This window comes from Schistocerca piceifrons, chromosome 6 (assembly GCF_021461385.2).
Source record: "Schistocerca piceifrons isolate TAMUIC-IGC-003096 chromosome 6, iqSchPice1.1, whole genome shotgun sequence".
Classification (NCBI taxonomy): Eukaryota; Metazoa; Arthropoda; class Insecta; order Orthoptera; family Acrididae; genus Schistocerca; species Schistocerca piceifrons.
The window spans coordinates 279,506,306-279,532,264 of NC_060143.1; the positions used below are offsets into that span (position 1 = coordinate 279,506,306).

The 25,959-nt window shown below is 43.8% G+C and overlaps 1 protein-coding gene across 15 annotated transcripts in view; it reads right to left on the minus strand.

The window, feature by feature from the left end:
- Window positions 1-25,959, minus strand: part of LOC124802672 (CUGBP Elav-like family member 2) — an 858,657-nt gene that overhangs the window by 417,146 nt on the left and 415,552 nt on the right. The window contains exon 1 of one of the 15 annotated variants that reach the window (XM_047263601.1): window positions 19,378-19,577. The exons of the other annotated variants lie outside the window; for them this stretch is intronic. Coding sequence (XP_047119557.1) covers window positions 19,378-19,386 — 9 coding nt within the window. The 5' untranslated portion in view covers window positions 19,387-19,577. Of the gene's footprint in view, window positions 1-19,377; window positions 19,578-25,959 lie in introns of those variants that run through there. 15 annotated transcript variants of the gene reach the window in all.

Below are 25,959 nucleotides of genomic sequence, written 5' to 3' on the forward strand. Positions count from 1 at the left end.
TGGAGCAAGCGCAGACAGTCCTGAATCCGGTGGACCAGAGGGTGCACAGGGTAAAAAGCTTGGAGACTGAGGAGAGAGCTGAGAGAATCTGAGCAGATTACGTACTGTATCCGCTGATGGCGGCGGATGTAGTGGACAGCATGGAGAACAGCGTAAAGCTCCGCAGTATAAACCGAACACTGGTCAGGAAGCCGAAAGTAACTTAGGGTGTCGCCAACAATATAGTCACTCCCTACACCTAACTATGTTTTCGAGCCGTCGGTGTAAATAAATGTGGCTTCCGTCATTTGTGCACATAGAGCAGCAAATGCCCGACGGTAGACAAGTGTAGGGGTACCATCCTTGGGAAATTGACATAGGTCTCTGAGCAAGTCGATCCGGGGACGGAGCCAAGGCGGTGCTGTACCCCAAGTTGTCAAGAAGGTTTTAGGAAAGCGGAAGGAGAGAGAATGGAGCAGTTGACGGAAGCGGACTCCCGGGGGTAGTAGGGAGGAGGAGCGGCCTGCATACCCGACATCAAAGGAGGTGTCGAAAAAAAGGTCATGGGCTGGATTAGCAGGCATGGAAGACAGGTGGCTAGCATAACGGCTCAGAAGGACTGCCCGCCGATTGGACAGCGGAGGTTCAGCAGTCTCAGCATAAAGGCTTTCCACAGGGCTGGTGTAAAAAGCTCCAGACACTAAACGTAATCCACGGTGGTGGAGAGAGTCGAGACGCCGAAGAATAGGCGGCCGAGCAGAGGAGTACACTATGCTTCCATAATCCAATTTCGAGCGCACTAAGGCGCGATAGAGGCGGAGAAGGACCACTCGGTCCGCTCCCCAGGAGGTACCATTCAGGACACGGAGGGTGTTAAGGGAACGCAGACAGCGAGCCGAAAGATAGGAAACGTGGGAGGACCAGCACAGTTTTCTGTCAAACATAAGACCCAAGAATTTAGCGACGTCGGAAAACGGAAGGTTGACAGGACCTAGATGTAAGGAGGGCGGAAGAAACTCCTTACGTCGCCAAAAATTAACACAAACGGTCTTACTGGGTGAGAAACGGAAGCCGGTTTCGATGCTCCACGAGTGGAGGCGATCGAGACATCCTTGAAGACGTCTTTCAAGCAGGCTGGTCCGTTGAGAGCTGTAGAAGATCGCAAAATCGTCCACAAAGAGGGAGCCCGAGACATCAGGAAGGAGACAATCCATAATTGGATTAATGGCGATGGCAAACAGTACAACACTCAGCACGGAGCCCTGGGGTACCCCGTTTTCTTGGAAGAAAGTACGGGAGAGAGTAGTGTTCACCCGCACCCTAAATGTGCGCTCTGCCATAAATTCGCGAAGAAAAAGGGGCAGCCGGCCTCGAAAGCCCCAAGAGAACAGTGTGCGGAGGATGCCTGTCCTCGAACAAGTATCGTATGCTCTCTCCAGATCAAAAAATATTGCTACCGTTTGGCGTTTCCGGAGAAAATTGTTCATGATATAAGTGGAGAGAGCAACAAGATGGTCAACTGCAGAACGATGCTTTCGGAATCCGCATTGGGCAGGTGTTAAAAGACTGCGGGATTCCAGCCACCAAGCTAAACGGTAATTCACCATACGCTCTAAAACCTTACAGACACTACTCGTGAGAGAAATGGGGCGATAGCTAGAGGGGAGATGTTTGTCCTTTCCAGGTTTCGGAACGGGAACGACTATAGCTTCCCGCCATCGCCTGGGAAAGGTACTGTCGGTCCAAATTCGATTGTAAAGGCGAAGGAGGCAACGCAGGCTATGGGTTGATAAATGCAGCATCCGGTCCTGGGGCGGAGGAGCGAGAAGAAGAGAGGGCATGTTGGAGTTCCCGCATGGAGAAAACAGTATTGTAGCTTTCGCGATTTTGAGAGGAGAAAGCAAGATGTCGCACTTCCGCTGAACGTTTCTTCGGGAGAAACGCTGGCGGGTAATTTGAAGAGCTCGAAATCTCAGCAAAGTGCTGACCCAGTGAGTTAGAAATTGCGACGGGGCCCACTAAGGTATCATGCGCGACAGTGAGCCCAGAGACCGGGGAGGAACTAGGCGCGCCTGAGAACCGTCGAAGCCGACTCCAAACTTCCGAGGAGGGAGTGAAGGTGTTAAATGAGCTAATAAAGAATTTCCAGCTTGCCTTCTTGCTATCGCGGATGACGCGACGGCATCGCGCACGGAGCTGCTTATATCGGATACAGTTTGCCAAAGTTGGATGGTGACGGAAAATGCGAAGAGCACGTCGCCGCTCACGTATTGCGTCACGGCATGCCTCGTTCCACCAAGGAACTGGGGGGCGCCGGGGCAATTCGGAGGTGCGTGGTATTGAACGTTCCGCAGCTGTGAGAATAACGTCGGTAATATGTGTGACCTCATCGTCGACGCTGGGAAAGCGACGGTCATCGTATGTCGCTAGAGACGAAGAAAGTGTCCGATCGGCTTGGGCAAACTTCCAGCGTCGCGAGCGCATATATGGCAGTTGAGGCTGCAGTCTAAGAACACATGGAAAGTGGTCACTCGAGTGTGTATCATCAAGGGCGAACCATTCGAAGCGCCGAGCTAGCGAAACAGTACCGACCGCAAGGTCCAAATGAGATAAATTTGTCGTGGAGGCAGACAAAAATGTGGGGACCCCAGTGTTGAGGCAGACTAGATCCGCTTGGTGGAAGACGTCTAGCAATAGTGAGCCACGTGGACAAGGATGTGGAGATCCCCAAAGCGGGTGGTGGGCATTGAAGTCCCCAACCAGCAAATAGGGGGGTGGAAGCTGACCAAGAAGATGAAGGAGATCAGCTCGTGCCATTGGTGTGGACGATGGAATGTATACCGTACAAAGAGAGAACGTGTATCCAGAAAGGGAAAGACGGACGGCGACAGCTTGGAAGGAACTGTTTAAGGGGATTTGGTGATAATGGAGAGTATCGTGGAGGAGAATCATGAGTCCTCCATGGGCTGGAGTGCCTTCAACAGAGGGGAGGTCATATCGAACGGACTGAAAATGAGGGAGAACAAAGCGGTCATGGGGACGCAGCTTTGTTTCCTGAAGACAGAAGATGACCGGCGAGTAGGATCGTAAGAGGATCGACAATTCATCCCGATTGGCTCGAATGCCGCGGATATTCCAGTGGATAATGGACATAGGGTGAACAGAAAATGGAGGAACGTGACCAAGGGTGCTGTCAACTCAACGACTGCTCAGAGCTTGCAACCGACAGCATGGAATGGCATTCAGTCGAAGGCAGAAGATCCTGATCCATAGGTTGGTCAGGAGCAGCTCCAGCCACCAACGATCGGCCGGTTGACCGGCCACCAGCAGTGCGCCTCGGCGACACAGAAGACGGCCGAGGGCGATTTCCGCCAGGTGGTGCTGTAGATGTGACACGCCTTGGCGGAGAAGGAGAGGAACTGTGTTTCTTCGTAGCCTTCTTGGAAGTATGATGTTTAGATGAAGGAGGAACCGATGGTTGTGAAGTTGCGGTACGTAAAAACTCTTCACGAGAATGCTCTTTTTTCGAAGACTTGGCGTCTGACTTTTGGGCTCGAGATTTAGCAGAACCCGACGAAGGGTGAGCCATTGAGTGGGCTGGCGAAAGTGGTGAGGTTGAACGGGCGATCTTTGCGCTGGCCGATCTGACGACAGTGGTACTAAAGGTGAGGTCGCAAGTCTGCGTGGCCGCCTCCTTTGTTGGCCGAGGAGAAGCAAGGACAGTGCTGTATTTTCCTTTCTGAGGCACAGTGGGCTGTCGACTGGCGAGTAACTTTCGAGCAGCAAAGGTCGACACCTTTTCCTTCACACTTATTTCCTGGATGAGTTTTTCGTCCTTAAAAACGGGGCAATCTCGAGAGGAAGCAGCGTGGTCACCCATACAGTTGGTGCAGCGAGGGGATGGAGGTGGACAAGCACCCTCATGGGCATCCTTGCCACACGTAACACATTTGGCCGGATTGGAACAGGACTGGCTGGTGTGATTGAACCGCTGACATCGATAGCAACGCGTAGGGTTTGGGACATAAGGGCGAACAGAAATTATCTCATAGCCTGCTTTGATTTTTGATGGGAGTTGAACTTTGTCAAATGTCAAGAAGACAGTGCGGGTTGGAATGATGTTCGAGTCAACCCTTTTCATAACCCGATGAACAGCTCTGACGCCCTGGTCAGACAGGTAGTGCTGAATTTCTTCGTCAGACAATCCATCGAGGGAGCGTGTATAAACGACTCCACGCGAGGAATTTAAGGTACGGTGCCGTTCCACCCGGACAGGGAAGGTGTGGAGCAGAGAAGTACGCAGCAATTTTTGAGCCTGGAGGGCACTGTGTGTTTCCAACAACAGGGTGCCATTCCGTAATCTGGAACAAGACTTTACAGGACCCGCAATTGCGTCGACACCTTTCTGAATAATGAAAGGGTTGACCGTGGAAAAGTCGTGACCTTCGTCAGACCGAGAAACAAGGAACTGTGGCAACGATGGAAGAACCGTCTGTGGCTGAGACTCAGTGAACTTACGTTTGTGAGCAGACATAGTGGAAGGTGAGGAAACCATTGCGGAAGAATCCCCATGATTACCGGCGTCTCCGATGGCGCGCTCCTTCCTTGTGGGGGCCCTCTCTGAGGGCACTCCCGCCTTAGGTGATTATTCACACCTCAGGTCACACCTCCCGACAAACGGACGGAGGGACCAATCGGCACTTTCGGAAGGTATCAGCTCGGGTAATCACCCCTCCCTGGGCCTGGCCGTTACCAGGGGGTACGTACGTGTCCTACCTGTCTACCCGGGGCGGGGAATTACGCGTTACCCCGTCACCGGCTACGCATGGAAGTGCGTGGGTCGGCCTTCAGACACGCACAGGGAGGAAGAAAGAGACAGGGAAAGGAAAGAAGAGAGGTCTCAAACGCCGCAGCGGAGAAAAGGGTAAAGAGAAGAGGTAAAGAGAAGAGGTGAGGAAAAGAGAAGGACGAAGAAAGATGAAGACATACAAGCAAGGAAGGCGAAGAGTGCGGTACATTTACAAGCGTCCGTCTCCGGACGTAGGCACAAACCATACTCCCAGAGGGGGAGAAAGGGAAGGAAAGAGCCAGAGGTGAGGGGGGGGGGGGGCGAAGATGGGGGATGGGGAAGGATACGGAAAGGGGGGGTATGCAGCCCGGAAAAGAAGGAAGGCCACATTAGCTCGGGGTCCCGTGCTCGCTACACACGTATCCACAAAAGAGTTGTGGATCCCCTGAGGGTGAAGGCTACAGTCTGGGGGATGTTTCCAGAACGAGAATTTCACTCAGTCGGTAGAGCACTTGCCCGCGAAAGGCAAAGGTCCCGAGTTCGAGACTCGGTCCGGCACACAGTTTTAATCTGCCAGGAAGTTTCGTATCAGCGCACACTCCGCTGCAGAGTGAAAATCTCATTCTGGAAGTAACATTATGTTCTTCTACAATTTCATAAGAACAATTTCGACTGTATCGATAGAGCGATATCCTATCAACAGTCCTAGTTGCAAGATACATTTAAAGGATCGGCCGTTGATCTCAGGGTCGCTGACAGCTATCAGCAAGCGCAAATTAATGGCTGAACGCAATACGCTTTCGGTTATTACTTGTCTTCACAACGACCCGCCGACTCCGCTGAATCCTAAGGCAAAAAGGTCATGTAAAAAAAATATCCAACTGGGAGGAGGTAAATTAAAAATAATTACAAAATTTCTTAACAGATCCCACATTTAATTACTCTAAAACCAACAAGCAAAAAACTGTTATAACGCAACTTACACAGTACGTGTGATTGCTACGACAGACTATGAGAAGAAGACCAACATAGACAGACTCGCGCTGTTTTCCAAAAACAAAGGAAAAATTTTCCTTAGTCTTTTCTTTAGCAGCATCAGGCCACTCCAATATTGCTCATCACCCATTCATCTCCAATACAGTATCACACAATATAATTATTGTCATACACAGAGACTGCTATTGAAAGAACGTATGTACATGGGACTGGCTCTTCACAAACATAACGAAAATGTATGGTTACTCCAATAATTAACACTTTATAGCGACAGTATCTTCTTATCATTACAGCGTCTTAATCATGTCTATATTGTGCAACAAGCTCCCGATTATTCGTGTTAACCGAACCCTAGACTGTGTGGTCAGTGACGAACGCGAACAATCCACAACACAGGGCAGTTTAAAACTAGTACAATGATTATAAACAAAAATAATTATTTAATGTATAGCGATATCTCGGTATGAATGACAAGAAATTGTGAAAGACAAAAAAATGGTTTAAATGGCTCTGGGCACTATGGGACTTAACACCGGAGGTCATCAGTCCCCTAGAACGTAAAACTACATAAACCTAACTAACTTAAGGACATCACAAACATCCATGCCCGAGGGAGGATGCGAACCTGCGATCGTAGCGGTCGCTCGGTTCCACACTGAAGCGCCTAGAACCGCGCTCGGCCACCCCGGCCGGCCATGAAGTCCGGGAACACTTTAATTATCTATTGCAGAAGAACTAAAAATTGTACAGATGTCACACATATTGCATTCTGAAGAGAAACTCTCAAAGGTTTTTTACTAACATTCGATATGAGAACCATGAGTGACCCGGCACATGTCAACACGGTAATCGAATGTACAATGTTTGGTTCTTGTGCAATAAATAATTGAAAGTGTTCCCGGACTTTATGTACACACTGTATATATTGTTAATAACATTATTATTAATGGACAGAAGGTAATATTACAGGAGCTAAATATTTAAATCACAATTGTTCCTGTCTTTTTATTCTGAAAGGTCCGAGAAACTGTGGCGTACTTCCTCAAAATCCTCTGTTCGCCTGCAAGTGCATAAACGGTGCTTAACAGTTACTTCACGCCATTTTCTTGTTATTTAAACGTATTACTTCTGTGAGAGGCATTTGGGGACGGTATCCACGAAGTCTTAAAAATAGTATGTGAAAGTTTGTGTTTTTCAACGTCTACTACTAAGCCTGCAGAATCAATAGATGATCAAATGTTACAACGTAGTTTTTCTGACGCATTTCTGCAGTCTGTATACAACAAACTTGTTAAGAGTGAAGTATATGTGTCGGAACGAGCGTTTCGTAGCGCCTGGATATATAAAAACATTATTTCGCGAAGAACATCTTGAATACCTTTCTTCAACTCTCATTTCCATCAATGGCTCGATGTTAACCAAACTTGGTACATACATCCCTTGCTGTCAGGCGACAAAAACTTTTGGGGATTAGCACTACGTATCTATCATAATTCAGGAGATGTTAAGTCATATACAATGATACGTGAAAAAATGTCACATCATGAATGAACTTTTAACACATTTATTACTTACTTCTAAAACACATTACAGCCGGCTTAAGGAATTGCCTGACACCTTGCGGCGCTTCTGACAGCTTTCAAATGCTACGTGCAAACGGCTGTAGGTGGGCACAATAGCTTTCTAGAAAGTTATGAAGACACGTTGCCATGGAGACGCTTACAAAATCGCGTTGTAGACACGCGAAGCAGTTCCGGGTCGACTGCGTGAAAATAGAAAATTGACAAAATGAATACCCGGGAACTGCCGGGTTTGTCAGCTGTTATTACTATAAAACCGAAACAGTGCATGTGCCATCTGAATTGTAAAACCTTCCTCTGAATATGATTTCTGTTAGTACCAATAATCCGATACCATTTTGCAGACTGTTCTTTGAATCACTCAATTGGAAATTTGAGTGCGTAGCTTTCGCACGTTCTAAGAAGCTACGCTTCAGAATTTTTATATCAGAACGAATGTCGCCTTCTGTCTTGTTCGGCAGTTAGTCCAGAGAAAGCGACAATTCTCCTGATTTTCGAAAGAGAATAATTATCGGGTCTCTTGTGTCTAGCGTAAGGTTTTCTTTGTTAAAAAAAGATCATATTGCTCATTTGGTGCTACGAAGTCTGAAATAGGCTGAACTCTTCCAAACAATCCTAGCTATTTTCACTACGATATCCCGCACTCTATTTTCTGAATACTCTACACGAAATTAGGTTGGGGAAGTCAGTTTTGATCATTCAGGATTTGCGGTGTTGTAGCAGACATTCAAAAATAACTTGTTTTGATTGTAAATGCAGGTGTGGATGGAACGTAACTGTTTGGCCTGACATCGTTGAATCCTATGCATCCGGTCAGCAGTCAGCTTAGCATCGATAAATTCTTTCCGCCATTTTCCGTTAACTTTTACTGTTGTTTTCCTTGAAGAGAGGAACGCACGTTCCATCATTATCCATATGTTAGGATTCGGCGAGTGTCCTGCTGCCTCATACGAGGGCTGCTGGGAGGTACACTGCATACCCTCTAGCGGAGAAAATTGTAAGGCATCTTAACTACAGCGAATGACCTCCATGGAACAGGCAGCCTCTAGTAGACACGAAGCATCATCATTGTAACAGGCTACCATAGTTGAACAACCGTGCTACATATTTCATACATTGTAACTTCCCTTTTGCACTTTGACTCCATCACAAATTTGTCATTAAAGCTGAGCAAAGAACACATCAGTATCGGAGAAACTTTGTGCTCTGTTTCTGGACAGCATTTACTACATCAGCCAAAGTTCCTCAGTTATGATCTCCAGCCGAAGGAGAGTGCCACATGTAACAAATTAACAGCACGACTACCAACCGAACGAAGCTTCGGCTAAAATTTACACTTTTTCCCAACTGCGATTAATGTTCAGTAGAGGACATATTGCATTTCTGAGTGTTCACGAAGTGCAACGAATAAAAAGCAAGTACGAGTAAATTATACTATGTTCTGGAAAGGTTAATTTTTTGTCTCCTTTTTGTGAAGTCCTAAGTTCGTTTTCCATCCAGTAATGTAAATAAATCTGTAAATTCAGTTATGTTTGTGTATTTTACTTTTTACTTGTTTTCTCTTCGTCTGTGCTTCTTTAATGTTTCACGGCTTATTTTGAGCTATACAATATTAGTCATTTTCATATACATGTCCGCAGCTCTTGCGGCAGCGTTCTCGCATCCCGTGCACGGGGTCCCGAGTTCCGATTCCCGGCGGGGTCAGGGATTTTCGCTGCTTCGAGATGACTGGGTGTTGTGTCGTCTTCATCATCATCATTCATCCCCCTATCGGCCGGAGGAAGGCCACGGCAAACCACCTCCGGTAGGACCTTGCGTAGTCAGCGGTGCGGGTCTCCCGTATCTTCCCATACGCTCCTCTGAGTACATGACAAGTAATTTGGTAGCAATTACACGCGTCATACATGAAGCAATTTTACGTAAGTCGCACGATTTATTAATTTAGTAATTGGTGGCATACGTGAGTATCCAGTACCAAAAATGGCTCTGAGCACTATGGGACTTAACTGTTGAGGTCATTAGTCCCCTAGAACTTAGAACTACTTAAACTTAACTAACCTAAAGACATCACACACATCTATGCCCGAGACTGTAGCGCCTAGAACCGCTCTGCCACGCCGGCCGGCTATCCAGTATCAAAGTAAGTCAGTAATGATTTCATGGACACCAGAAATACGGAAGGGAAGTTATTACCGTTCACAGAATATCCTCCTTGGAATGCACTCCAAGAACATTTTACTCATAAGGGAGTGATTTTAATTTGCAGATAAACTTCCAAATCCGTCACTACTGTAACCAAACATAAGGAAGATTCCTACCAACAAAGGAAAGGCATGTCTAACCCTTCGACTATCGTCGGTAAGCATGAATCACACGATAGTGTGTAAAAGGATCAGAGGGAATTTGCTGCATGTTATTGCTATGAACGAGGGCTACTTCGAAAAACGAAGTCACTTCGGTCGCTAAATGGAAACCACAATGAAAATTAAAAAAAAAGAAATAATTATTTACCACAGTTAGTTACACCTTCCAAATATTAATCTACATAGTCTCCGCTCCGACTGATACCTTTGCCGTAGCATTATACTAACTTTCCGCACCCTCGCCATAGAAGACAGCCGTCTGTGCTTTCTGCCAATTCTCTACGATGATTTGTATTTTGTTGTCTCTGGCAAAATGTTGTCTTAATAGCCAGTGGTTCATGTGAGCAGGGAAATAAATATCGTGCAATTTCATTCGACAACATTGAATTTCAGTAGTACAAGATCAGCTCTTTAGTTTCTATCTGAATCGGATGGATATTGTCGCTTATTACAGATTAACAGCACGCCATGATTCACTGAACACAATAATGAAGTAAGCATTGGTATATGAGAAGTAGGTAGTTCGCTAAAATGAATGAGTAGTTGTTGCTTTTGTACTGAGCCATTCAGAATTCATACGAAAACCACAGTGTTAAACAAACAACATTCAGAACGAATTTTTGTAATTTTAGGTTTGCTGCGATGGTAACTTATGAATTTCAATTTAAAGAAATAAAAGAAAAGTCAGCTCATAAAATTGTGGCGTACACTGAACATAGCCAGAAAGTATTGAGATTAGCAAATTCCCCATTTACCAGCTCTTATAGCCATATTTTGCAGACCAGTGTTCACAATGTTAGTGCAATACTGATAACTGTGAACGTACATGTTGATTTTACATTGTGTAAATTGTGACATCATGGATGTTATGGGAGTCTGTTGCCTAGTTTTGTTCTTACACTAATTGTGTAATAGAATTTCTTGAAATTTTAGGGGGTCTACTTTTCAAAGGATATGTTTTCCTGAATTGCAATATCTCCGACTCTCCGACATTTTGCTAAACCATGTACTACTAACTGAAAGCAAGCAAATTATGTGTGTGTGTGTGTGTGTGTGTGTGTGTGTGTGTGTGTGTGTGTGTGTGTGTGTGTCGATCTTCTTCCTGTGTCCTGCATTGATTTCAAGCAAACCTGACACCGAACCAGCAAGCCTCATGAATACAGAAATTTGGACAAAAAACGTTTTGTTTTCCAGCCTCTGGAATATAGGCTGCCTTGCACGACAGGCAAGTTTTGTTGGGCAGTATCAGCCTGCCAAATCAACCTGTTTTGCAGGAAAACCTACACGTTTGAGGAAGAAAGAGTTTTCTGGGGCCTAATATGTATGCTGCCCTGCATGACAGGTTGCGTTCTTAATATATATTAATGACTTGCCATTCTGTATTCACGAAGATGCAAAGCTGGTACTTTTTGCCGATGATACAAGTATAGCTATCACACCCAACAGACAAGAATTAACTGGTGAAGTTGTAAACGATGTTTTTCAGAAAATCATTAAGTGGTTCTCTGTTCATGGGCTCTCATTAAATTTTGACAAAACATAGTATATACAGTTCCACACGTTAACTGGAATTACACCATTGATAAATACAGACTTCGATCAGAAATCGGTAGCTAAGGTAGAATATTCAAAATTTCTAGGTGTATGCATTGATGAGGGGTTGAACTGGAAGAAACACACTGAGGATCTGCTGAAACGTTTGAGTTCAGCTACTTACGCTATTAGGGTCATTGCAAATTTTGGCGATATACATCTGAGCAAATTAGCTTACCATGCCTATTTTCATTCTCTGCTTTCCTATGGCATCATATTCTGGGGTAACTCATCATTTAGTAAAAGAATGTTCATTGCACAAAAGCGTGTAATCAGAATAATTGCTGGAGCTCATCCAAGATCATCCTGCAGACACTTATTTAAAGAGCTAGAAATCTTCACTGTAGCCTCGCAATATATATATTCACTTATGAAATTTGTTATTAACAATCGAAACGAATTCAAAAGTAATAGCAGTGTACATGGCTACAACACTAGGAGAAAGGATGATCTTCACTACTCAAGGTTAAATCTAACATTGGCTGAGAAGGGGGTAAATTATGCTGCCACGAAAGTCTTTGGTCACTTCCCAAATAGCATAAAAAGTCTGACAGATAGCCATATAGCATTTAAAAGGAAATTAAAAGATTTTCTTACTGGCAACTGCTTCTACTAATTAGATGAATTTTTGGATTTTATAAGTGCGTAATTTCCCCAACCCCCACAAAAAAATATTGTCATATAATATTTTGTGTAGCGTAATATCTTTTATTAACCTGACACGTTCCACATCATTACGAAGTATCGTATTCATGATCTATGGAACAAGTACTAATCTAATCTTGTTCTAGTATTTAGCTGCTCTATCGGCGTGCTCTGCACGACGGCCTGTGTTTCAGGGCCAAATAAAAGTTTTTCAAGCCCCTAATGTTTAGCATGCCCTTTACGACAGGGATGTTTTGGGAGTAGCGTTGGCCTGCTTTATTGAACTGTATTGCAGAGTGTCTGTGTGTTGATGAGTGTGGCTGGAGGCTGGTTGAGGGGGATGGACAGAGTGAAGTCAGGGATAAAATGGACGGAGATAGGAGAGGAGGGGGAGCTGAATGGTGTAGAGGGGTAGTGGGCAGTTGGGAAGGGAGGAGGGGGAGGCAGAGTTGGATAGAGAGGAGTGGAGGAGGATACAGTCAGAGGAAGGGAGTGAAAGATATTGTCAAAGAGAGGCGGGTGGACTAAAATATCAAGACAAATGGAGGAGGAAATGAATAAACAGTGTGGGAAGGAGGAGATAGAGGTGGGGCGATAAAGTGGACAGATGCACGCGGAGTGGGAGAGGAGAAAGTGTGTTCAAAATATGTGTAACACATACGCAGTCATGGGGAAAAGGCTAGTTATTACAATAAAGCGTTAAATATGTTTCATGGTAGTTAAACAATTTCATACTCATTTTACCCTAAAATGACAGATGAGGTAGGGAAAAGATGTGTTATACTCTTTTGACATGTAGAGGTAATGAAGGAAGACAATTTAACATATAATACCGACACATTCTTCCAGAACAGGATAACAGGCAAAGAAAATGGGTGGAGAAGAAACACACAAAATGACTTCGAAGAAATGCAGAGTCAGCAGAAGGAATTTCAGACAATGTCAAGAAAGTCTAAGGTTTTCAGGAAAATTAACAGGAAAACAACTGCAATCAAATGGTCAGATGAGAGGAAAAGAGCTCATTCTCGAAAATGAAAGATTTTTGGAAAAGGAAAAGAAGTATTTTTTCGTGGTAGTTATTAGCTCGCCAAACAAAAAAACAAAAGAATTATTATTTTGATATTAAAACATTTTATATACGATGGGCAAAATTGAACTGGTTCGAAAAATATTTCGTGCAACCCTACTTACATCATATGCCCTGCATAAGAAGTGATTGGCTCTGAGTACTATGGGACTTAACATCGGTGGTCATCAGTCCCCTAGAACTTAGAACTACTTAAACCTAACTAACCTAAGGACATCACACACATCCATGCCCGAGGCAGGATTCGAACCTGCGACCGTAGCGGTCACGCGGTTCCAGACTGAAGCGCCTAGAACCGCACGGCCACACCGGCCGGCTAAGAAGTAATTACCAGCAGAATTATACAAACCGCAAGTACCACTGGTTGTAACATGTGAATATCTGTATCTTCATGATATTTGCATAGAATAGGCAATAAACAGCCAAATAGTTGTGACAAGGAATAACATGATTTTTAAGCTGTCCTCTTCGTTTCCTGCCAAACCACACATTCTGAAATTGCCACATATTCGGAAATAAACATTCTAATACTTATTTAGTCCTTCGTTTTCTAATCGGACATAAATTTAAATCTCATCAAATAGTGCAAAACACGAGAAAGTTCCAAAATGTGTTAAAAACGGTAAGAGGGAAAAAAAAGAAAGAAAAGAAAACAGCACGCAAGTCTACTATCTTTGATCCTAATCCACTACACCACGCCGAAGACGAGTGATTTTCTTCTTTTGTGTCAGCTATCATGGCATCTCTATAAGACATATATCGTGATGCGTCATTGACAATTATATAGGAGAAGTATTTGCGATGAATCTATTGTTGCCTTGAAACGTCATACTGCTAGTTATAATACGAAATATCTAAATACTCCAAAATCAATAAGGCGTCTGCCGCATCGAGTGAAACGTCATTCTGACGTCACTGCAGTTGGTATGATTCTGCGGATAAGGTATGTACCCCAGTAACGACGATGTACGTTAGGCTGTTTGTCTTAAGGTGCATAACACGTTTTGAGGGTTAGTTTTATCTTGCCTAGCCTGTGCATTTTATTGTAGTTGCTATTATTATTAACGTCTAACATATCTTTGGATACCCCTCCTCCTCCACCTCCCTCACACCCAAAAATTGAACCGTTGATGCATGCCTGGGGGCGGGGGGGGGGGGGGGGGGTAGAAAAGTACAGATATTATTCATTTAAATACAGGGTGTTACAAAAAGGTACGGCCAAACTTTCAGGAAATATTCCTCACACACAAATAAAGAAAAGATGTTATGTGGACATGTGTCCGGAAACGCTTACTTTCCATGTTAGAGCTCATTTTATTACTTCTCTTCAAATCACATTAATCATGGAATGGAAACACACAGCAACAGAACGTACCAGCGTGACTTCATCCACTTTGTTACCGGAAATGTTCAAAATGTCCTCCGTTAGCGAGGATACATGCATCCACCCTTCGTCGCATGGAATCCCTGATGCGCTGATGCAGCCCTGGAGAATGGCGTATTGTATCACAGCCGTCCACAATACGAGCACGAAGAGTCTCTACATTTGGTACCGGGGTTGCGTAGACAAGAGCTTTCAAATGCCGCCATAAATGAAAGTCAAGAGGGTTGATGTCAGGAGAGCGTGGAGGCCATGGAATTGGTCCGCCTCTACCAATCCATCGGTCACCGAATCTGTTGTTGAAAAGCGTACGAACACTTCGGCTGAAATGTGCAGGAGCTCCATCGTGCATGAACCACATGTTGTGTCGTACTTGTAAAGGCACAAGTCCTAGCAGCACAGGTAGAGTATCCCGTATGAAATCATGATAACGTGCTCCATTGAGCGTAGGTGGAAGAACATGGGGCCCAATCAAGACATCACCAACAATGCCTGCCCAAACGTTCACAGAAAATCTGTGTTGATGACGTGATTGCACAATTGCGTGCGGATCCTCGTCAGCCCACACATGTTGATTGTGAAAATTTACAATTTGATCACGTTGGAATGAAGCCTCATCCGTAAAGAGAACATTTGCACTGAAATGAGGATTGACACATTGTCGGATGAACCATTCGCAGAAGTGTACCCCGTGGAGGCCAATCAGCTGCTGATAGTGCCTGCACACGCTGTACATGGCACGGAAACAACTGGTTCTCCCGTAGCACTCTCCATACAGTGACGTGGTCAACGTTACCTTGTACAGCAGCAACTTCTCTGACGCTGACATTAGGGTTATCGTCAACTGCACGAAGAATTGCCTCGTTCATTGCAGGTGTCCTCGTCGTTCTAGGTCTTCCCCAGTCGCGAGTCATAGGCTGGAATGATCCGTGCTCCCTAAGACGCCGATCAATTGCTTCGAACGTCTTCCTGTCGGGACACCTTCGTTCTGGAAATCTGTCTCGATACAGACGTACCGCTCCACGGCTATTGCCCCGTGCTAATCCATACATCAAATGGGCATCTGCCAACTCCGCATTTGTAAACATTGCACTGCCTGCAAAACCACGTTCGTGATGAACACTAACCTGTTGATGCTACGTACTGATGTGCTTGATGCTAGTACTGTAGAGCAATGAGTCGCATGTCAACACAAGCACCGAAGTCAACATTACCTTCCTTCAATTGGGCCAACTGGTGGTGAATCGAGGAAGTGCAGTACATACTGACGAAACTAAAATGAGCTCTAACATGGAAATTAAGCGTTTCCAGACACATGTCCACATAACATCTTTTCTTTATTTGTGTGTGAGGAATGTTTCCTGAAACTTTGGCCGTACCTTTTTGTAACACCCTGTATATCGACCTGATGATGGAGAACCATTACACCGAAACACGTCCCTGGAAGGTCAGTAAATGCGACCAGTTAGAGTTGCACCGATCTTCCGTTTGGTGGCACGTTTTTCTCGGAGAACGGTCTTCCTTCGAAGCCACAGACGGGGGAGGTGGGGCGACGCGGAACAATGGCCGGCGGTGGCGGTGAGCGGGCCCTGGCGCGGGCTGGCAGAGCGGGAGCTAATTCGGACGAATTCTTGGCAGGCTGCGGTGGGCGCCAGCCGCCAGAGCGCCGGCCGCGCCGCCTTGCGGACGCGGAACAACACAGTGGCCGCTGCCGCCGAAGTCGCCTAGGCCAACAAGGTCTCACACCCCCCCCCCCAGTACCGCCGACTATGGTGGAAGAGTAACTTACGAGGAGTCACGCCCCGCTAACTTCGAGACAACGATGGGCGGGGGGATTCCCTAGGCTTGGGTAAAAGCCATCTGCAATGGCTGGCGCGCTTTACGCTTTGTTCACTTGTATCTCTTGTAGCAATTACTTGCGATGATGATAAGTTAGAGAAGAGCTCTGTCACCGTCTAAGGGCATCCAAAACACAGATTCTCCTTTTGTTCTACTCTCTCGTCAGCAGCCCGAAGACTGATTGGATGCAGCTTTCCACGACAGTCAATATTTTGCGAACAGTTTCGTCTCTGAGTCACCATTGCCCCCTTCATCCATTTGAACCACCTTAGCTTCGTTCTGCCTCTGTAATTTCTAGCCATCCATACCCTTCTCCATTACCAAATTAACTATTCCTTCATGCCCTCAGGATAAGCCGTTAGCCATTTTTCCAGAAAACCAATTCTCTATTCTACATTCTACCCTATCCATTTCCTGCTTATCAGTTACCTGATCTATACATCTAACCTGCAGCTTTCTTCTATTACACCCTGTTTCAGAAGGTTATTTCCTCGTGACTCTACTGTTTATCGTCCACCTTGCGCTTTCCTATCAGGCTACATACCAAACTAATATTTTTCAAATGCTGGCCGTACCATTACTTGGCATTTTACAATTAACACAAGACTGAAAAGTCGCTCTTCAACCCTGATGGAAGCTAAAGCATTCCACACTCCATACGTTTTATAATTTCTTTCGGATTTTATTTACCTCTTTGTGACTGACATAACTGTTGCTCCTAACTTCAGTAGTCAAAGACAAACAAGGTAGTTCCAGCAGGAAGTACAGGAACACCACCGTACCTTCCACCGCCAGTCCCCACTACCGCGCAGAAGTCAGTGCAACAGATATTTCTGAAAGTTTCAAGAAACTTCATCTGCTGTGCTCTGTAATATTCTGTGAATTTGTTGATCTGCCAATTTACCAAATCATTTTAAGGAAGGGTGCCACGAACTACTGGACAGTTTTGCAACGATCATGGTGTCTAGTAACTAGATCGTAGAAATAATTTCATATCATCGGGTTTTCGGTTTGTCACCATTTGAATGTCGTATTTCAATTACGGCACTCGTAAAACGGAAAGTTGAATTGAAATTCCGCCGGCGGTGTTAAACCACGTAACGCGTACCAGAAAGAAAGAAAGAGAGAGAGAGAGAGAGAGAGAGAGAGAGAGAGAGAAGGGAGGGACTTCTTTGCTGTATTCGAAATGCTAAGATGGTTTTCAGAATGAAGCAAAGTAAAGGACAATTTATGTGGGAACCCCTCGGTTTCATGACCATTTTGATTATTTTACAGTTAATACGTACCCTGTTAGTAACAATGCCACAGACTATCAAATGTCCCTCAGCCTTAATGATGCCTCAGATCACGTCAGATGATCTGAGATATTGCTAATTTACCAGTGTGTTCTTAAATGTATCCACCCGAATTGAACTGCTTCAAAGGAATGCGAATAATCCTGCTGCCTTTGACAGAGGGCGTCATCGACAAGGAAGCCACTTTCATCTTTATACCTCTTAAGTTTTCTTGGTCTCCATACGAAACAAAGATTATTCTGTGCTCTGAATCAGTTACTGTGTTATTGTATTATATGAACAGATGACTGGACGACATTAGTCTTCACGTCATCGACCTGCCAATCCTTCCTCGCTGTATGTCTTAAGTGATACGAGTGAACGACGAAGCGATGAAAGAGGGAAGAACCTGGGATAAAACTTAACTGGAGAAATGACGCAGAGATATTGTAATTTGCATTAGTTCGTAGAGCAAAATGTCGTTATTGTTTCCACTATCATTCAACCACATTCCTTTGGCAGACTGCAATCAGGCGAGAAAACTGAAAGGATTGTTCCCTTTGTATACTGCCGAGTGTACATAGAGCAGCGATGCCAATCGTGTAAGGCACATCGTGCGAGCTGTCTGACTAACCCCGTATCTTGCAGCATGATCTAGGTGGTGCTATCCTCCATTCAGTAGAATACCACACACGATCATTTCAAACTTTTTAAAACATTACCATTACACACAAAAAACAGCTACATATTGTTTTTATTCGTCAGGCAATTTACTTTTAAACCAAAACTCAGATCGCGCGGAGTAGAATAATTTATGGAGCATAGGTGAAACAATGTTTCTGTGCAACGTTTCATGAAGACTCGACACGGGAAAAGTAGACGAACATAATTACCACGAAGGACGGGTTGTGTGCGCCTAGTAACGCTGAAGCTTGATTCTGGGAATTTCATGCGTTTTGCTGTAGGCAGAACTTCCTCCTAACACATATCCGTTATCCGCAGTGTTCCCACTTGTTACCCGGAAGCGACTGCGGTGGATACTTAGGTACTGTCGCGCGACAAATCCTTAGCGTTACCTAAAATAAGCAGGCGTTTGGAAATAAGTAGTAGGACAAGTATGTACGAATATCATGTGCTGATTACGTCCAGCGCTGATATGAAAACTTCTTAATGTACCATGTACCAGGATTTATTCGTGAGCGATGATTATACACACACACACATTCTTATTAAAATGTTACTGCGTAAACTCGTAGAGTCGAACAGGAGACAAGCGCTAAAACGAATTTATAGAAGAAATCACGCGATGGAAATAATTTTGCACTTCTTTTATCACCGACTAAGTGGAGCAGTACCAGGTACAGACTAAAAGAGGCTTTCGAATTCTGCCTGACTGTCAAATTTTGCTTCACTGCATGTTAGTTATCAGCGGTCGTGTCGCTATAGCTTCACTGGCAAATCCACTGAAGACCGACGACTGAAGACTGTCACAGACGGCCGCGTAGGGCCAGTACTACGTGGTGGACGGAAACGACAGCTGAGATTCTATTTTAAACAGGTGACGTCAGATCTGTTGTGGCGGTGCGGCAGTATCCTGTACGTCGCTACTTGCTTGGTTTGTTGGACCTTTTATTACGTGTGATTAGAGGCGTTGAACTTTATTTTCTCGCAATGGGGTGGGCACGGCACACGGAAGCGTCCTTCGAACAGCATTGCTATTTCTGGCCAAAGGAACGAAAACTTCGCTTGTTAAAAGTATTAACTGCAACGGTTACAAACGTTAGGAGCAATTTAAAGGGGTTAAAGAATGGTAAGTATATGCAGGAAACAATAAGTACAGTTATTACGCACCTCTATCATATAAAGTTACATTCAGATTCGGCGAAAGCGTGACTGCCGAGTTCTATTAACCACGGGAGAGTTACAAGGCGTCAGCTACTTGGATTTTGTGCTTCCACTTGCAGTAAATGCTCTCTCTCCGGAATATTTTCGTTGGGCCGGCGCTCGTTTTTCTTTCTGCAATTCTTCCGGTACGACACCACGAGCGAGCAGCAGTCCGCATCACCCACACAACGCAGAACAACGTGACTGCCCGCTGAGCCCTCTGGCGTCGCCGCTCGGAAGCACAGGTACGAGGTTGATGCTGCCACCTGCCGCCCGCCGGCGGAACTATGTGGGCACACACGATCGGTAAGACAGCTCACTGCTACGTGATTGATTTCTTTTTGCCGCTTCTGTAGCGGGGTGTGTACTGACACAATCCGGTCCTTTCGCGGAAATTCTGCTGACGCGGTGTAGTCTTCCCCCTCAATGTGAATCTATCCTTTTTTTTCCCTTCTTTCTATTGGTTTCCTTCGACCCTTTCGGTTTCGCAGCACGGTCCTCTCCCATCTTCCTCCGACACACGCGCGAGCGCGCCAGCCGCCTGTACAGAATGTTGATACTAAGAGCGGCCACGCGATGGCAGCAGAGCGCACTCATGAATATTCAAAGCGAAAGCCCTCTAATGAAAAAACGGTGGTGGAGTTAAAAAAGGGGGGAAGGGTTAGGGTCGGCCCTAGCTAGAAGGGAACGGAAAGGACATCCGAAGGGCTCGGAATCTAGGGCGACGGGAGAGGACGGAGTTAACGCAATCACAGTGGCTCGGCGGACGCATGCAGATGGCAGCTAATTGCACCTGAGATGGCCGGAGGCAGTGCACGGACGATGGACCGCCTGGGTGCATGTCATTTCCAATGCAAAAATCCCACTGCCACGGGCAACTAGCAGGCTGTCCGTACGGCACTAGTGCCTCCCACAGCACGTGCATGTTACTAATCCCCACCGTGACGTAAACTTTATTTTTGATAATTTTGGTTCCGATAACTAGTAGGCTGAACTTTGTTGTCCTAAATCAAACAACGGTATACAAAAGTCTGAATTCTTAATATGAAGTTATTTAGCAAATGAACAAGAATAATATAAAAGCTACTTCTGTCATTAGTTCACTTTGAGAATACACTTTATTCCGAACTAACACTTCTTTGTACACAGCAGATACAGCGCGGAAGACAGTTCTGTCTTATAAAGAATTACGGAAATGCGTCGCTACAGCTCACTTTACACGAAGGTTTAGCCGGAATAAAAAGCTGTAAATTTTGCTTTGTGATAGATACTTAACGTAAGTTAAGCGTCGAGGAAACCTGCTTGTATTAGATTTCTTTTTAGTTAATCGAACTTTCTTGCTGTAAAAGAAATTAAATAAAAAGAAGTCTATGTTGTAAGATTTGTTACCAACCACTAATCTTAAGATGTTTTCGTTCACCGCATTTTGCTGATCCATGCCATTACCGAAACATCAACAAACTGCTGCATTTCTAGATGGACTGTTAATGAAACATCGGTTGTTTTGCTTGCTTTATTAACTGATAAATATCCATACACTCAATGAAGATAAATGAAACACTGAAAGTGCATAATGGTTGTTTAGCACCAGTACGCATCCAAAAGTTGTGTTTTCGTTATTTTCCTTGTCACACGCAGTAATATCATGGTAAACGTATCTCAGAGTCATAAAAACACTATCAGTAAAACACAGATTAAAATGTGGGTCACGATTAACTTTTTATACACCGAACAATCCGATTTCAAATACACTTCTAGTGTTTTATAGGTACTGACAATATAAAAAGATGCTACTAAGCAAAGATACAAATTTTTGCAGCAGGTGTCAGATGAGGCAGAAGGTAACACATTCTAATCAATACATTTTTGGCAATAATAGCTAAATAATCTATGTGCAGCAGAAGACAAGTACACGTAGTAATTCTTCAAAAATACATGTGACAATGTTTTTCAATAAAAAATACCCTTTATACTGAACATAAGTTACATACATAATTTGTTAGAAATACGGGAGGCATTTATTTGTATTAACTACTGGCGGAATTTATTATTGTGTCGTATGAGACAATAGCTTTTAGAAGCTTTTTTTTAAGAAAGCATTTTTAGTTAATTCACTTTGGTCACCAAAAAGTTTTGTGATGATATGTTTTTATTTGTGAATGTTTCTATTTCTTCAAGGATGTTCTTAATATTAGCCTTTGTTTATACAGTGAACTGTGTGTGGGTTGTTTCGATTGCTTTCTACACGATGTCTCTCTTCAGCAATGTGAGCAGCAAAGATCACTTACTCTAGTTGTTTGTCCGAACTTCACTGAGGTGCTTCTTAAATATTATCTCCAAGCTTCTGCCTCTCTGACCAATGTAGTACTGTGGGCAGGATTCACTTACTAGTTTGAATATACCAAATTTCTTATGGGGATGATTAAACTACCTACATGATGAATTACCTGATGTTAGAGATTTTGTTTGTGAAGAAACTTTTTCTGATATTTAGACTTTTTAAGATGTTTGCTGTCGTAGAGGACAGGCTTCCTAGAATGGGCTCAGCAGCATATTTGAGCAGGATATTTAGTCTTACTTTTAGAACCTTATATTGGCAACACAGAGTTAGTTGGTGTGTGTGTGTGTGTGTGTGTGTGTGTGTGTGTGTGTTGCTCTTAGCTTTTATTCCACTTGAAATTTTGCCAATAAGAGAAAGATTGTAACCTTGGTAATTACAAACAAACCAGCTTAATAAAAAGAAAACTTAAGTAGTTTTGTCGACACCGAAGTGTCAAAAATGACAGTGACATGCATAGAAGTTGCACAAAAATGAAACTTCAAAATTTGCTGAGTGTTGTCCACTACTTTAGATTAGCTCTGATTCATTCCGAACTACATCTGAGCCCAATAACCATGAGGGGCGTTAACAGAGGTAGAAATATCAGGAAAAGACTATCTTGCGAAAATAAAAGCTACACTGCGTGACAGCCCTTATGATCAGAAACGACTGTAGACTAACAAAGCAGCGAAAAAAATGCCATAAATAATGATTTTAATTGAATCAACTGTGGGTTTTTGGTGAAACCTTGTAAATTAACTAAACAAACACTTTTTTCCTTGTTTAACAGTTTTATTATTGATGTTACTGCACAAACTAAGTTTGATTCCCAAAATATGATAAGGCACATATAAACATGATGACAAGGCAAAGATAATCAACTCAACTTCTTAAGGTATCGATCCATAGCTTAATGTGCAATTACGTCAATGACCTTTTTTTAACAACTACATTGTAGTCTAACTGCTGAATTGCGTAAATGTATATAATTTATTAAAAATGGTCACTGACTTAACTGTACATTAAGCTATGGTTCGATACCTTAAGAAGTTGAGATGATTATCTTCGCTTTGTCATCATGCTTAACTGTTCGTTATCATCTTTGGGAATTTGTAACGTACTTGAAAATGGGCTTATAACCGGAAACCTAGGTCGTGCAATAACATTAATAATACGATTGCGAAACAAGGCAAAAAACTGTTTGTTTAGTCAATAAATAACGCTTGAAAGCAGCATTATTTCTTAAACAGTCTGCTTGGGCGACTAAGCACGTGGTCCACAGAATTTTTTCATCCACAGAGAAGCTGGTTTTGTCAAACTGTAAATTACTGAAGAACTCCATTAGTTTCTGATGTGATGAAACTTTTTTCCAACAATACAAATTTTCGGGTTAGGGAATAGCAACCCATCCCTGCAAGATATCGCTACTACGGGCTGGATTGTTCCATTATTGCATGCCATTTTTTTCTCTTTTTTGAAATGATCGTTGAAGGAGTACAAACGAGAACCAGTTACAGATCAGTTTGTCCTAGCAAACAGCGTTATATTCCCGAAGTCCCCAAACGCTGTAGTCCTCACTTTCCCACCTGATAAAACTATCTTACGCTAATCTTGTTTTGTGAACTGACAATTTTTGTCTATGGCTTTACTTGCCTCCTTGACTCGATAATGCAAAAATGGACCTGTGCAAAAACACTCCGCGGGTAGTGCATAAACATACAATGCGCTTTTTTGACGGGGTTAAAATAGTTAATCGAGAAATAACTAATTTACACAATTGCAGGGCCAATATGAACTTAAGCAGTTTCTATTGCTCTCACTGTGACAACTTGGCGGAAGATTATTATTTGTAAAAAGAAACTTTCTTGTCACTTGATTAATTATTTCTGGGGCACAGATTTCATTTGACTGGCGCAGTTAACTATTTTATTTATATTTATCAACGGCAAACCTATGTGTTACGAGCAATGGGGCAGTTCGATTAAAAGCAGCCGCTTTTCACACGAATGAATGCGATTAATCCCTCTGTCTTCGGAGTTTGCAGTCTGTTTTAGATATTCTCAGCATAGGAACATTCATTATTTAGTGTGCCATACCGTCTTTACAGCAACGTGATTTTCACCGTAGCATTGCTAGCAATTCGTTAAGAATCTCATTAACACGAACGAAAAAAGGAGTTCGATTCAGCGGTGCTAAACGCAAGCACTGCTGCTTTTAACTACTTTAAATTTTCATAGGTTGCGCTGCAATGCATTTCGTACAGCTCAACATGTGTCTCCTCTAACGTCACGGCGAAACTGAAATCCGTACTCTCGTTTCTCCGGAAACTTTCCGATTAGTTCTCTCGTCTCCGGTCAAATTTTGCTGCTTTGGTTGCGACAGCACAGACATTGGGATGCGTGTCGAGGCCAGTATCAATATTACTTGCTGTGTGCGTACCATTTCACAGTTCTCATCAAAAAATAATTTTCTCGACACGAGAAGACGCGTAGTTGTAATGACCGCGAACCTGTTCTCCGATTTCATTTTTTCATTTGAAGAATTGCAGGCATAAGCATTCTCACGCGCGCGCGTTAGAGAGAGAGAGAGAGAGAGAGAGAGAGAGAGAGAGAGACAGCGCACTGGCGCAGAAGTCAGTGATGTTCCACCGAATCAACGGTGGTATGCTCGGGCTACCGATTAATATCATGGCTGAGTGCACTACGTGTACTGTATTGAAATTTAAGTTTCAGTGTTAACAAGACATACTTCGAGTCCTGAAAATTATTGCTCTCTTAGTTGGCCCCTGCTGTATGTGTTTTTGTTGGCCCACGAAGGATTGTGGGCACCCAAGTACCCCAGAAGGAGGAAGCTTGGAGACAGCTGCTCTAAGAGCTCTACCAGTTCGAGATATGATGTGGGCGAGGTGTTATCAAAAAATATGGTGAATAACTTTATCGGATGCAAAGTAACAAGCTTAAATAGGATGTGACCTGATCTCCTACGAAGTACTGTCCTTGGACAGCAACGCACTTATCCCAAAGTTGAATCCATGACTGGAGCCATATCCGGAACGCTTCTTTTGGAACCACGTTCAGCTGGTCTGTCGTGGCCCCATCCATATCAGGAATGGTGTCAAAACGTTTTCCTTAAAGCATTGTGTTAGATCTGGTTTTACATTTGGTGAGTACAGCGGATGTGGACATACAGGAACACTTTTTCCTCCCAGAAACATGCGAATCAAAAGTGAGATGTTGCACTACGCGTTATCATGATGAAGAAGGAAGCCATTGGCCCATTCTTTTGGTCTCCACCTTCTTCGCACATCGTTTCGCAAACGGTGCGGTGTGCCCTTGTAAAATTTGGCGTTTACATTTGTCACCTTTGGAACGAACTCTGATCCCATGTTGTTGTTGTTGTCGTCTTCAGTCCTGCGACTGGTTTGATGCAGCCCTCCATGCTACTCTATCCTGTGCAAGCTTCTTCATCTCCCAGTGCCTACTGCAACTTACATCCTTCTGAATCTGCTTAGTGTATTCATCTCTTGGTCTCCCTCTACGATTTTTACCCTCCACGCTGCCCTCCAATACTAAATTGGTGATCCCTTGATGCCTCAGAACATGTCCTACCAACCGATCCCTTCTTCTTGTCAAGTTGTGCCACAAACTTCTCTTCTCCCCAATCCTATTCAGTACTTCCTCATTAGTTACGTGATCTACCCATCTAATCTTAAGCATTCTTCTGTAGCACCACATTTCGAAAGCTTCTATTCTCTTCTTGTCCAAACTATTTATCGTCCACGTTTCACTTCCATACATGGCTACACTCCATACAAATACTTTCAGAAACGACTTCCTGACATTTAAATCTATACTCGATGTTAACAAATTTCTCTTCTTCAGAAACGCTTTCCTTGCCATTGCCAGTCTACATTTTATATCCTCTCTACTTCGACCATAATCAGTTATTTTGCTCCCCAAATAGCAAAACTCCTTTACTATTTCAAGTGTCTCATTTCCTAATCTAATTCTCTCAGCATCACCCAACTTAATTCGACTACATTCCATTATCCTTGTTTTGCTTTTGTTGATGTTCATCTTGTACCCTCCTTTCAAGACGCTGTCCATTCCATTCAACTGCTCTTCCAAGTCCTTTGCTGCGTCTGACAGAATTACGATGTCTGATCCCATATGCCCTCAATATGGAAAGAGAAGGAGCAGATTACCAAATAGGATTTTGAATAGGCCTGT